The sequence below is a fragment of the Staurois parvus genome, unplaced genomic scaffold (genome assembly GCF_062004578.1).
Source record: "Staurois parvus isolate SC_StPar_1 unplaced genomic scaffold, SC_StPar_1.0 ptg000068l, whole genome shotgun sequence".
NCBI lineage: Eukaryota > Metazoa > Chordata > Amphibia > Anura > Ranidae > Staurois > Staurois parvus.
The window spans coordinates 8,811,274-8,825,557 of NW_028317864.1; the positions used below are offsets into that span (position 1 = coordinate 8,811,274).

Genomic DNA, 14,284 nt, shown 5'->3' on the forward strand with positions numbered 1-14,284 from the left:
CGTGTGGCCTTCAGATTAGCACAACAACAGTGCGTAGAGAGCTTCATGGAATGGGTTTCCATGGCCAAGCAGCTGCATCCAAGCCTTACATCACCAAGTGCAATGCAGAGTGTTGGATGCAGTGGTGTAAAGCATGCCGCCACTGGACTGTAGAGCAGTGGATATGAGTTCTCTGGAGTGACGAAGCACACTTCTCTGTCTGGCAATCCAATGGACGTGTCTGGGTTTGGCGGTCCCAGGAGAACAGTACTTGCCTGACTGCATTGTGAGGGGGGATTATGGTGTGGGGTTGTTTTTCAGGGGTTGGGCTTGGACTCTTCGTTCCAGTGAAGGGAACGCTTAAGGTGTCAGCATACCAAGACATTTTGGACAATTTCAAGCTCCCAACTTTGTGGGAAAAGTTTGGGAATGGCCCCTCCCTGTTCCAACATGACTGTGCACCAGTGCACAAAGCAAGGTCCATAAAGACATGGATGAGCAAGTTTGGGTGGAGGAACTTGACTGGCCTGCGCAGAGTTCTGGCCTCAACTCGACAGAACACCTTTGGGATGAATTAGAAGGGAGACTGCTAGCCAGGCCTTCTTGTCCTACATCAGTGCCGGACCTCACAAATGCGCTTCTGGAAGAATGGTCAAACATTCCCATAGACACCCTCCTAAACCTTGTGGACAGCCTTCCCAGAAGAGTTGAAACTGCTATAGCTGCAAAGGGTGGACCAACTCAATACTGAACGCTACGGACTAAGACTGACATGCTATTAAGTTCATGTGCGTGTAAAGGCAGGCACCCCAATACTTTTGACAATATAGTGTATCTTTGATATACAAGGTTTAAAAGGGGCTTCTAAAGCTCAGAAAGGACCACATTAAAATCCTGTGGAGGAAGAGAGAATTTGACCAGAAGAACCACATGGGAGACCCCTTACATTGAGTTCTTAGTCAGTGTGGGATGCCAACAGTCTCTGTAAAAGAGCATGGAAAGAGCAGAGATCTGGCCTTCATTAGTACTAAGGGCCAAGCCGTGGTCCAAAGCATCTGTCTCACAGAGAAACTACTGTAGTGAACACTATTAATTCAAGCAACGTAAGCCTGCCACATCCAATGACAGAAATTGTGGGAATTAAACTAATAAACCTTACGTATCGAAGGGATCAAACTCTGCAACTGAGAAGCAGGGTGATAAATCTTTCCTTGGGACAGAAGACCATGACAGCTTGGCAGAGCCCATTGTACATGTGTAAGAAGTCTTACCTGGTCGGCATAACACTGATAAGACCAACATGTGCCACAAAGAATGCCACATTGGAAATCCTGTAAATGGACATGGCCCAACAGAACTGCAATAAAAAAGACTCAAGACTCTCATTCAGAAGTTGAGCGTTGGACGGCTCCAGGACAGAAAGCACATGAACTGGAGACAGGAAAGTCTGAGGTTTCTCCTAAGGAAGAAATATCCTAGACTGGGACGTGCCCAGGACCAGCCCAAGATATGCCAAGCAATGAGTCGTAGTCAGCTATGACTTTTGTCACATGAAAAGTTAGAGATCATCCATAGCTCTTGCCAACTGTTCCTTTGTTCCTTCAAAAGGAGATCATTCAAATAGTCCACAATCGGATACCTCAAGAGTGTAAGGGAGCCATCAATTAAGCTAGCACCTTGGTGAACACCTGAAGTACAGAGCAGAGGTCAAACTGAAAGGCCAAATCTGGTAGTGCACAAAAAAAGAATAGCTGCTGCGCTGGAAAGATGGGTACATGTATGTACAGTGCCTTGAAAAAAGTATTCATACCCCTTTAAATTTTCCACATTTTGTCATGTTAGAACCAAAAATGGATTTTATTGGGATTTTATGTGATAGACCAACACAAAGTGGCACATAAAATTGTGAAGTGGAAGGAAATTATAAATGGTTTCCTAAATTTTTTACAAATAAATATCTGAAAAATGTCCTTGTATTAAGCCCCCCGAGTCAATACTTTATAGACCCATCTTTCGCTGCAATTACAGCTGCAAGTCTTTTTGGGTATGTCTCTACCAGCTTTGCACATCTAGAGAGTGACATTCTTCTTTTCAAAAGAGCTCAAGCTCTGTCAAATTGGATGGAGAGCATCTGTGAACAGCAATTTTCAAGTCTTGCCACAGATTCTCAATTGGACTTAGGTCTGGACTTTGACTGGGCAATTTAAAAAATGAATATGCTATGATCTAAACCAGCAGTTCTCAACCTGGGGGTCGCGACCCCTTTGGGGGTCGAACGACCATTTCCCAGGGGTCGCCTAAGACCATCGGAAAACACATATTTCCGATGGTCTTAGGAACCGAGACACCGCTCCTCTGACTCAGTCGATGTGTGGGCGGGATGACACGCTGCCCTGTCACCTGGCCACACCTCCGGGATCCCTCAACAACTCCGCCTCCTCGCCGCTGATTGGCCACCGGAACTGTAGCTCAGGAGAGGCACACAGGCGGCCAATCACCGGCGAGGAGGTGGAGCTTGGAGAGGAGGAGCCGAGCGGCAGCGCGCGTAGATCTAAGAAGATCGAGGGAACTGCCGGAGTAAGTGAAGAGGAGAGCGGCCAGAGAAGGAAGACAGCTGACAGGTAAGTGAGAGAGCGAGCCCAGGCTGGAGCAGGGGTCAGCAAGGTAAGTATCATTGGTGTCAGTGGGAGGAATAGTGCCCCATCATTTGTGTGACTAATACCAACAATGGGGCACTATTTCTCCCACTGACACCAATGATGGGGCACTATTCCTCCCACTGACACCAATGATGGGGCACTATTCCCCCCACTGACACCAATGATGGGGCACTATTCCCCCCACTGACACCAATGATGGGGCACTATTCCCCCCACTGACACCAATGATGGGGCACTATTCCCCCCACTGACACCAATGATGGGGCACTATTCCTCCGACTGACACCAATGATGGGGCACTATTCCTCCCACTGACACCAATGATGGGGCACTATTCCCCCCACTGACACCAATGATGGGGCACTATTCCCCCCACTGACACCAATGATGGGGCACTATTCCTCCCACTGACACCAATGATGGGGCACTATTCCTCCCACTGACACCAATGATGGGGTACTATTCCTCCCACTGACACCAATGATGGGGCACTATTCCTCCCACTGACACCAATGATGGGGCACTATTCCTCCCACTGACACCAATGATGGGGCACTATTCCTCCCACTGACACCAATGATGGGGCACTATTCCTCCCACTGACACCAATGATGGGGCACTATTCCTCCCACTGACACCAATGATGGGGCACTATTCCCCCCACTGACACCAATGATGGGGCACTATTCCCCCCACTGACACCAATGTTGGGGCACTATTCCCCCCACTGACACCAGTGTTGGGGCACTATTCCCCCCAATGACACCAACGATGGGGCACTATTCCCCCCAATGACACCAACGATGGGGCACTATTCCCCCCAATGACACCAACGATGGGGCACTATTCCTCCCAATGACACCAACGATGGGGCACTATTCCTCCCAATGACACCAACGATGGGGCACTATTCCCCCCACTGACACCAACGATGGGGCACTATTCCCCCCACTGACACCAACGATGGGGCACTATTCCCCCCACTGACACCAACGATGGGGCACTATTCCCCCCACTGACACCAACGATGGGGCACTATTCCCCCCACTGACACCAACGATGGGGCACTATTCCCCCCACTGACACCAACGATGGGGCACTATTCCCCCCACTGACACCAACGATGGGGCACTATTCCCCCCACTGACACCAACGATGGGGCACTATTCCCCCCACTGACACCAACGATGGGGCACTATTCCCCCCACTGACACCAACGATGGGGCACTATTCCCCCCACTGACACCAACGATGGGGCACTATTCCCCCCACTGACACCAACGATGGGGCACTATTCCCCCCACTGACACCAACGATGGGGCACTATTCCCCCCACTGACACCAACGATGGGGCACTATTCCCCCCACTGACACCAACGATGGGGCACTATTCCTCCCACTGACACCAACGATGGGGCACTATTCCTCCCACTGACACCAACGATGGGGCACTATTCATCCCACTGACATCAGTGATGGGGCACTACTCCTTCCACTGACACCAATGATGTGGCACTAGTCCTCCCACTGCAAAATTACAGTTATGAAGTAGCAACGAAAATAATTTTATGGTTGGGGGTCACCACAACATGAGGAACTGTATTAAGGGGTGGTGGCATTAGAAAGGTTGAGAACCACTGATCTAAACCATCCCATCAGGGTGTATTTGATTTAAATCAAGTTGATTTAAATCACTAGTGAAAAGGCTCGATTTAAATCATAATTTTTAAAGAGCAACTGTCATCTCTGTCCCGCAGCAGCTCTTCCTCTGACCCGCTGTTGACTCACTGACAGTCCCATTCACTTTAATGGGACAGCTGGTGATGCGGCAGTGACACAACAAGGTGAGGGACGTGGCGGCAGCAGGTGAGTGGATGCCTTCTAACAGGCACTGCCATGATGGGTCAAAAAAGACAGGTGCTCTTTAACTGTAAGAAATTAGACTCATTCTTGCTGGTGGTTAGAATCTTTAATATTTGCAAACCAAATTAAGGTTTCCTGTTTAGAATAATAAGCTGCCAGGTTAGTAAAACAGCGATGGCAGAACCGATTTTAGGTTAATCACACATAGTTGGAGAACGACTCAAATTCTTTTATTTCATGTTTTTTCTCATGGTTACTGTGAAATTTTGTGAATGCATCAATGCTGTGCATGTTATCTCAGCTTGCATTCATAGAATGAGTTAAACAAAAATGTAAATATTGCAGAATATACAGCCTCATGCTACATAACCAAGCTCCATTTCATGCTGAATAAACTAAATTATTAATGTATCGTAAATAGAAAACTATCTTTAAATAGATTATTACTCCAAAAATATTTTATTAAAATAAATTTGATAAAAATAAAAAAAATAAAAAATCAGATTTTTATCTACCCTGCATTCCATTGTAGCTCTGGCTGGATGTTTTGGGTCGTTGTCCTGCTGGAAGGTGAAACTCTGCCTTAGTGTCAAGTCTTTTGCAGACTCTAAAAGGTTTTCTTCTAAGATTGCCCTGTATTTGGCTCCATCATCTTCCTATGAACTCTGAACAGCTTCCCTGTCCCTGCTGAAGAAAAGCATCCCCACAACATGATGCTGCCACCACGTTTCACGGTGGGAATGGTGTTTTCAGAGTGATGTGCAGTATTAGTTTTCCACCACACACAGCGATTTCCATTTAGGCCAAAAAGTTATTTTGCTCTCATCTGACCAGAGCACCTTCTTCCACATGTTTGCTGTGTCCCCCACATGGCTTCTCGCAAACTGCAAACGGGACTTCTTATGGCTTTCTGTTAACAATGGCTTTCTTCTTGTCACTGTTCCATAAAGGCCAAATTTGTTGAATGCATGACTAATAGTTGTCCTGTGGACAGATTCTCCCACCTGAGCTGTGGATCTCAGCGGCTTCTCCAGAGCTACCATGGGCCTCTTGGCTGATTCTCTGATTAATGCTCTCCTTGCCAAGCATGTCACCTTGGGTGGACAACCATATTTTGGTAGGATAGTAGTAGTGCCATACTCTTTCCATTTTCGGATGATGGATTGAACAGTGCTCCGTGAGATGTTCAAAGCTTAGGATATTTTTTCTAACCTAACCTTGCTTTAAACTTCTCCACAACTTTATTCCTGACCTGTCTGGGGTGCTCCTTGGCCTTCATGATATTGTTTATTCACTAATGTGCTCTAACAAACCTCTGAGGGCTTCACAGAACAGCTGCATTTATACTGATGATAAATTATACACAGGTGGACTCTATTTACTAATTAGGTGACTTCTGAAGGCAATTGGGTCCACTAGATGTTAGTTAGGAGTATCAGAGTAAAGGGGGCTGAATACAAATGCACTCCAAACTTTTCAGATGATATTTATTTGTAAAAAAATGTTGAAAACCATTTATCATTTTCTTTCCACTTCCCAATTATGTGCCACTTTGTGTTGGTCTATCACATAATATCCCAATAAAATACATTAACGTTTTTGGCTGTAACATGACAAAATGTGGATAATTTCAAGGGTATGAATACTTTTTCAAGGCATTGTAAGCACCCTTCAGATCCACTAAGGTCAGAAAGTCCCCAAGTCCCCCTGATGCAGACAGGCAAACTTTGACTCTTTTGGGAATTCTGGGACATGAATGTGAGCATTTAAAGCTTCGAGGTCCAGAATGGGGCAAATGCCCACTTTGGGCTCCGGTACATTGAACAGGTTGGAATAAATCACATGAACACGTTTCCACAATGAGGAAACATGTTCCAAGAGACCAAAGGGCACACAACTGAGCCAGGTGCCAAGGATGCATTGGATGATTGCAGGCAAAAATATGAGGAAGAGGCAAAGAACAAAACTGGAACATTGATTGGATGAATAGCACAGATACTTGCATACAGCAATATTGTTATCCAAACCACTATATGGGGCCAGGACAGGTTCATTGTAAAAAAGATGTGGAAAATGAGGCAAGACCTCAGACCTAAAAAGCCCAAAGTCTCAATTGTAATTTACAAGGAGATGAGGAAAACATGAAAGGCATCATTATGAAAACAGTTTTTTGTACTAAAATCATTAAGCCCAAACTTTGGTCATTCTTCAAAAAAACAAAATAAAGATCAGTTTAAAAAAAAAGTGACAGACCTTTAACATCAGTGCTTGACTCTGCCTTTCATCTTGCGGCACCAGCTGGAAAACAGAGGCAAGTGATATAACACATTCTTTTTTTGCATGTTCCTTATTTCACATAGCTGGGCATGGTCTGACCTTTATATTGTCCTGGGTTCCTCTGTAATCATCCTGGAGGTAGCACTGCAGCAGCTGCACACTCTGTTCCTCATTCAGTCCCTGTATCATTGTAATAACACCGATTACTACATTTTTGACTAAAAACTATTTTTTTTACCCCTCCACCATGCCTAAGAGCTGACTCACCAGAAATTTGCTTAAACGTAATCCAAGTTCCTTCAATGCAGGAGCTACATTGCTTGCTTTCACCTTGTCTGCAGAGCTAGTGCTAGAAGATCAAAGTCAAATAAATGATTTCTTAAAAACTATAAATTGTAAAATAGGAAGCAACAGTGCATAAATCCCATCTTCAGCCATCGTTTGTTTCTTATCCCCAATGGGAAAACACACATCAGTAAAAACCTAAGAGCAGCTCTAACCCTTTCATACTATATCCAAAAATTATTAAAGAGCTTTAGCTGGAGCTGGGTTTTTAAAAAGTAGCCAACAAAAACACATTTGCTAAAATAATGTATAAATAAAACCAATACAAAGATATGCAGAAATGACAGAACAGGGCAGTCTCAGGATCTAGAGAATCAGCCAGAGAAAAGATAGTCATCTTGAAGGAAACCTGCACTGATGGGTATTATGATGGCCATTGAAGACCCAATCTAGTAGAGAGAGGCAATGACACAAAAAGAGGGCTAGACTAAAGGGACGTTTCTAGGGCTACGTAATAACATTATTATAAAAGCATTATTTTTATTCATACACCATTCCATTAAAACTCATGGCCATGTTACGGACAATTCTTAAAAAATTCCACAGTCATATGAAATTTGGTATATAACCCAATTTGAAACAATTAAGACTTGACTGCTGCATGAGAGCAATGCCTGGTACAAACTATCAGTTTTTTTTTGTTCAAACCAGCGGGCAGAAGGAAAAAATACTTGGAGCTGGTAGGCGATCTCCCTGCTGAGCTATTGTATTCTGACAGGGGGACTGACAGGGAGACTGTACAAACATTTGGCGCTATATGAATCATGTTGACTTCTCCATCACATCCAACAACGCCACCATCAAACCCGCCTCGCAGGCCAGAGTACTTGGTGTCATTCTGGACTCCAACCTATCCTTCCAGCCCCAAGTCCAATCTTTAACAAACTCGTGCAGACTCCACCTCCGCAACATCGCCAAAATCCGCACGTTCCTAACCCCAGAAAACACTAAACAGCTCATCCACTCCCTCATCATATCACGACTCGACTACTGCAACTCTCTCCTCACTGGCCTGCCTCGCCGCTGGCTATCCCCGCTTCAGTCCATCCTGAATACGGCTGCCAGACTCATTCACCTTTCCAACCGCTCCATCACCGCTACCCCCCTCTGCCAATCCCTCCACTGGCTTCCGATTGCGCAACGGATCAAATTCAAAATCCTAACGCTGACGTACAAAGCTGTCCACCATACTGCCCCGAACTACATCACTGACCTAATATCCAAGTACCGCCCAGCACGCACACTCCGCTCCTCACAAGACCTCCTTCTCTCTAGTTCCCTGGTCTCCTCCTCCCATGCCCGCCTCCAGGACTTCTCCAGGGTGTCACCCATCCTCTGGAACTCCCTGCCCAACCCATCAGATTATCACCTACTCTCCTCTCCTTTAGGCGCACCCTGAAAACCCATCTCTTCAGGGAAGCCTACCCCACCCCCTGCTAACTTGCCGACCTCTTTCACTCTTCCTACCACTCCATCCCCCACAGCTATCTCCTCCTGTGCCACCATCCCCTCCCTCCTAGATTGTAAGCTCGAAAGAGCAGGGCCCTCGATCCCCTCATGTTTTGCATTGTATTGTTATTGTTCTGTCACATGTTCTGTCCCCCTTTGTAATGTACAGCACTGAGAGAACTATTGGCACTTTATAAATACTGTATAATAATAATAATAATAATGTATAAGAAAAATAATAAAATAATAATTGCCGATTTAATCCTCAAAATTGTTTGTTGTATGGCTCTCTGGCTTTAGTACTTTCTGAGACAATGAGCCAAAACAAACATACGGACAAGAAAAGTCAGAGGTCATAATTTACATGCTTGTCCTCACTCAGTGGCTCAGAAAGTAAAGTCACATGACAGCAAGTAAACCTCAAGTAAGGCTAGGTGCCAGCTTCTTATAGTCAGCACAAATGCATGCAAAACGCATAAAAATAGCATTTAGATGTGATTTTGAAACGTTTCCATTGAAGTCTATGGGCTACAAATTCGCACTGCATTGCACCAAAGTAGCACAGGACCCTTCCCCAAAGTCGCATTGAAGCTGCTCTGCATGGATGTGACTGGGCACTACTGAAAAAATTTTTATTTCCATAGTCACATGATTCAGTGTAACACAAGTCTCACCTGAAATCACATCAGTGTGAACCAGGCCTAACAGTGCTGTCTCTTCTACGCATAGCCATGATCCCATATTATCCAGTTACCATCATATTTTGTTCCAAGCAGAAAAATATAGTCACACCTGCACCACTACATTTGTGAATTTTTCTGAAGCAGACCTGTCAAGCCACCATTAACATATGAATTTGATATTTCCCTTGTATTAAACATCTTGCTGTTCGTCCTTTCTACAAATATGAGACCTACACCATAGCATGAGACAGGTCAAGCTATGTCAAAGGTCATGAGACAGCTTATAATATACAGAAGTGCGGCGCTTCAAATAATGAAAAAAATGTGAACTTAAAAGTCCAATCCACAGGAGTAATATATAGGGAATGAGCCCCTCTTCATTGAAGCCTCAGTGCTACTATAGATGTCTCAAAACAGCCCTTACCTCCATAGATCCATAGAGACCAACTGGGGTTTATTCCAGGCCGGCAGGCAGAGGACAATGTTAGAAAAGTGATCCACTTGTCACATATTTTGAATAGTAGAAAGATCCTAGGTTTCATTCTTTCCCTTGATATATATAAGGCAATTGACTCCCTTTCTTGGGATTATTTACGCTCTGCTTTACAACGTTGGGGTTTTGGTGATCCCATTCTGGCTTGGATTTCAGCCCTTTACTCCTCCCCGTCAGCCTGCGTGAAATATGCCAGTCTTCTTTCCGACCCTTTTCCAATCCTCCGTGGCACTAGGCAGGGTTGCCCCCTCTCTCCCATCCTATTTGTTTTAGCTCTTGAACCTTTGGCGATTGCACTGCACTCAGATCGCAATATTTCAGGAATCCCTTATGCGGGGTCTCAACATAAAGTGAATTTGTTTGCGGATGACGCACTTTTAACTTTGACAAATCCCGACATCCCTTCCTAACCTACAACACTTACTCTCCCACTTTTCGGCTATATCGGGCTTACAAATCAATCCTCATAAAACAAAGGCTCTCAATATCTCTCTGCCGCCCTCTTCTGTCGTTCACTTTCAACAATATTTCCCATACCGCTGGGCAACCACCTCCATTGACTATTTAGGGGTCAAATTAACTGCATCTTTCTCAACTCTTTTCTCATCTAACTACTACCCCCTTCTTCGAACCGACACTTCTTTGTTACAGTCATGGGAATTTCCCTCCTTAATGTTAATTGGCTGTATACAAGCCATAAAAATGACTATACTTCCCCAAATTCTTTATTTGTTTTTTTTTAACTTTGCCTGTCCCTTCTTTCTTTTTACGCCTTCTACATAACAGGATCCTTTCCTTTATTTGGGCCTATAAACGCCCAAAGGTTTTGTGCTCCCCATTGTTCACCCACAGACTCAAAGGAGGGCTGGGTGTTCCAAATATTATAAAGCAGCACAGATTGCACAGCTCACCTTGCTTCATGCTACGTCAGATATCTCCCTATGGGTGTGCTTAGAACTCCCCAACTGTGCCCCTCTTCCTGTCATGGCACGGCTATGGCTTCCACACAGACTTTGCCTCTCCTCACTAATCCTCTAATCCTTCACAATTTGAAAGTGTGGGACTCAGTATGGTTCTCAGGTTGCCTCATGTCTCCTCACTTACCTCTTTTACCACTGTTTAACAATCCCCTTTCCTCCAGGCTTCAAACAGCCAATATCCTTTCAATGGTGGGTAGTGCACGGCTTCACACAGGTCCAACATTTGCTTTCCTCATGAACGTTTCCCTCTTGGTCCTCTATTCAGGAGACTTACCAGGATCTGCGGTCTGAATTTTACCGCTATGTCCAGCTTCCCCACTGGATATCCTCTCTAAGACGTAATTCCACATTTCCTTATAGGTCCACGGTCTTTGAGCACTTATGTCGAACTTCTCCAGGTGCCTTGGACACCATCACTCTTCTTTATTCCTCATTGAACTCTGTAGCCTCTTCATCTCTTTCTTAAATTTCTAGCTGGGAGAGGGACCTAGGAGCTTCTGTGGACTCAGTGGACTGGATTAAAGCATGGTCAATTATTACCCGTTGCTCATTCAACACGTTCACAATGGATGCTGCCTACAAAGTCCTCCTGCGATGATGTTGAGTTCCCACCCGCATTGGAAGTGCAAATCCCGATTTTGTTGACAGATGTTTCCACGGCTGCGGACTGTGAGGTGACATGGTCCATACCTGGTGGTCATGCCCACGTCTCAAAGGGTTTTGGTCTAGAGCGGGTGTCGGCAACCCGCGGCTCCAGAGCCGCATGCGGCTCTTTTTCACCTTTGCTGCGGCTCCGGAGCACACTGCCCACCAGGTGACAGGCAATAGGGTTGCCGTAGCTCAGTGGTCGGCAAGCAGCGGCTCTTTACACATTTTAATGCGGCTCTTCTGTGTGCCGGGCGCCCGCTACCCTCCCTCCTCTCGGGCGGCCGCCCCAAAAGTCAGGACTCTGCAGCTAGCCCAGTAATGGGCAAACTACGGCCCGGCGGACCTTTTAATCTGGCCCGCGGAGCGTGGCAAACATTGGCTGTCAGGATGTAGGCGGGGCAGCGTGACGAACTCCTCCCCTCTCACAGTCCGCCCTGAAGACCGGAACGGCGCGGGAACAGGGCGAGAGGAACGCGCGGAGCAAAGGTAAGTGAATTGACACAATATAGGGGATGAATTACTATAGGGGGGATGAATTACTATAGGGGGGATGAATTACTATATGGGGGATGAATTACTATATGGGGGATGAATTACTATGTGGGGTATGAATTACTATGTGGGGGATGAATTACTATGGGGGATGAATTACTATGTGGGGGATGAATTACTATGGGGGATGAATTACTATATGGGGGATGAATTACTATGGGGGATGAATTACTATATGGGGGATGAATTACTATATGGGGGATGAATTACTATATGGGGGATGAATTACTATGGGGGATGAATTACTATGGGGGATGAATTACTATATGGGGGATGTATTTTCAGTTTTAAAAATGTGGCTCTCAAAATAAATTTCAATCGTGGTTTTGGCGAGATTTGGCTCAGTTGAAAAAAAAGGTTGCCCACCACTGACCTAAGGCTATGATTGTGATTATGACGATACACTGTGGCCCTGATTAACCCTTTGCTTACTGGGCCCTTAAACCCCCTTCATGACCAGAGCGCTTTTTGCAATATATGCAGTGTCAGATTTGTTTTAAATGTTGCAATGGTTTTGCGGCTCCCAGTCTTTTTTTCCCTCTCGGAAATGGGTCCAAGTGGCTCTTTATGTCTTAAAGGTTGCAGACCCATGGTCTAGAGTATTTGGCCTTTATACTCTATCTTCCATATTCCCATTCCAAGAGATGCGAAGTTGGCTTTGTTACACTGCCCGATTGTGGGGTTACATGCTCACCAACAAAAATTAGCCACCTACCCATTTATAGCCACCAAACGGGTCATAGCCAAGACATGAAAGACACCCTCTGTCCCTTTTCATAAGGTTAAGAATACCCTGATTACTCTGATGTTACATGAGAAGATGGCCAGATTGTATGCGACTCACATGATAAACTTTTGAAAGTTTGGCGCCCTTGGTGGACCTACGCGTTCCCTACCCTTTCCCCATTGGGCTTAGGAGCTTCTTAAATTTCAATTAGGACCCAGGCCTGCAGGAGGCTACTCTTTTCTCCTCTATTTACGTTCCTTGCTTTGATTCTTCTTCTCTTCTGCTTTCTTCATTTCGGTTCTTCTTTTCTGATTTCTTTCTTTTCAAGTGAAACGATAGATTGATAACATTGATATCTACCATTTGTCCTCCCAGGACTTGCATCTGGGACATTGAAGCCATACTGTGGCTCACAGGACCACATTATGACTATTTGTAATGCTTCAAAAGTGTTATAGATATCGCCTGTTTAGTTATTTGTTCACCTATCGGTCTGTAACTCCTGCGCGAGCGAATAGCTGTTTTGTATTGATCTGCGTTTCAAAAAATATATTGACACAGAAAAAACTACTTGTCCAAGGGACTAAATTGGTGTCCCAATCTACTTGTCTCTCATGACATTATTCTTGTCCAGATAAAGAAAAAAAATGTTTTTAACCAAAACCGTATTTAAAATCGGAGGTGATATTAGGAATGTTTTAAAAATAAAAAGGGGTTTTATGGTGACTTAAATGTTTAATATTTTTAACATTGCACTGTTCATCTCCCTGCCTGTCTCCAGCACCGCACGGGCTTATCCTTTATCCCTTTCGCTGCCAGAGCCTTTTGCGTTTTTTGCACAAGATTAAAAAAAATCATTTTAGGCCTGAAGATTACACAACACCCCCAAACACGATATATTTTCTGAAATCAGAGACCCTAGAGAATAAAATAGTGGTAGTTCCAATTTTTTATGTCGCATGATATTACCACTAAATTTCATTAAGAAATACAAGTTAGTTAAATTTAGGGCACAAAAAAATGCAATAAATTACCCTATTTTTTTGTAAAATATAAAAGATGAGGCTGCAACGAGTAAATAGATATCCAACTTGTCAAACCTTAAATTTGCGTGCACTCGTGAAATGGCGACAAACTTCAGTACCCTATATTTTCTATGGGTGACGCTTTAAAAGCCCCTTATAGGTCATCAGTATAGTGTTATGGAGGAGGTCTGGTGCTAGAATTATTGCTCTCATTCTGGAGTGAGCGGCAATATGTAACTTGTGTATCGCAATCGACATTTTCATGCATAGGCGCCCCAGCGTGTGCTTTTACGTTTGTACATTTGTATATGTGGGGGGGGGCTCCATTTTTTGGGGGGGATGTTATGTGCTTGGGTGTAACTTTCATTTTTTACAATTAAATAAAAACTTTTTTTTTTCTTAATTATTTTTTTCATCACACAATGATTTTTTGGTGATAGATTCTCTGGATGTCTCCCCTCTGTGCTCCCCTGAATGTAATGCAGTGCACACAGTACTGCATTACATTCTTTCCCGGCCTCAATTGCCAGGCATCTCTCAATGGGAACCTGGAAGTGACCTCATAACGTCACTTCCAGGTCAGGACAAGAACGGAAGGGGAGT

At 44.7% G+C, this 14,284-nt stretch overlaps 1 protein-coding gene across 4 annotated transcripts in view; it reads right to left on the reverse strand.

Annotated features, from left to right (window-relative positions):
- NUP188 (nucleoporin 188) overlaps positions 1-14,284 on the reverse strand; it is a 134,860-nt gene that overhangs the window by 88,491 nt on the left and 32,085 nt on the right. For all 4 annotated transcript variants that reach the window (XM_089669093.1, XM_089669092.1, XM_089669095.1 and 1 more), the window contains exons 4-6: positions 7,047-7,128; positions 6,879-6,959; positions 6,756-6,800 (exon numbers count right to left, since the gene is read on the reverse strand). In XM_089669093.1, the coding sequence (XP_089525219.1) occupies positions 6,756-6,800; positions 6,879-6,959; positions 7,047-7,128 (208 nt within the window). The remainder of the gene's footprint in view (positions 1-6,755; positions 6,801-6,878; positions 6,960-7,046; positions 7,129-14,284) is intronic.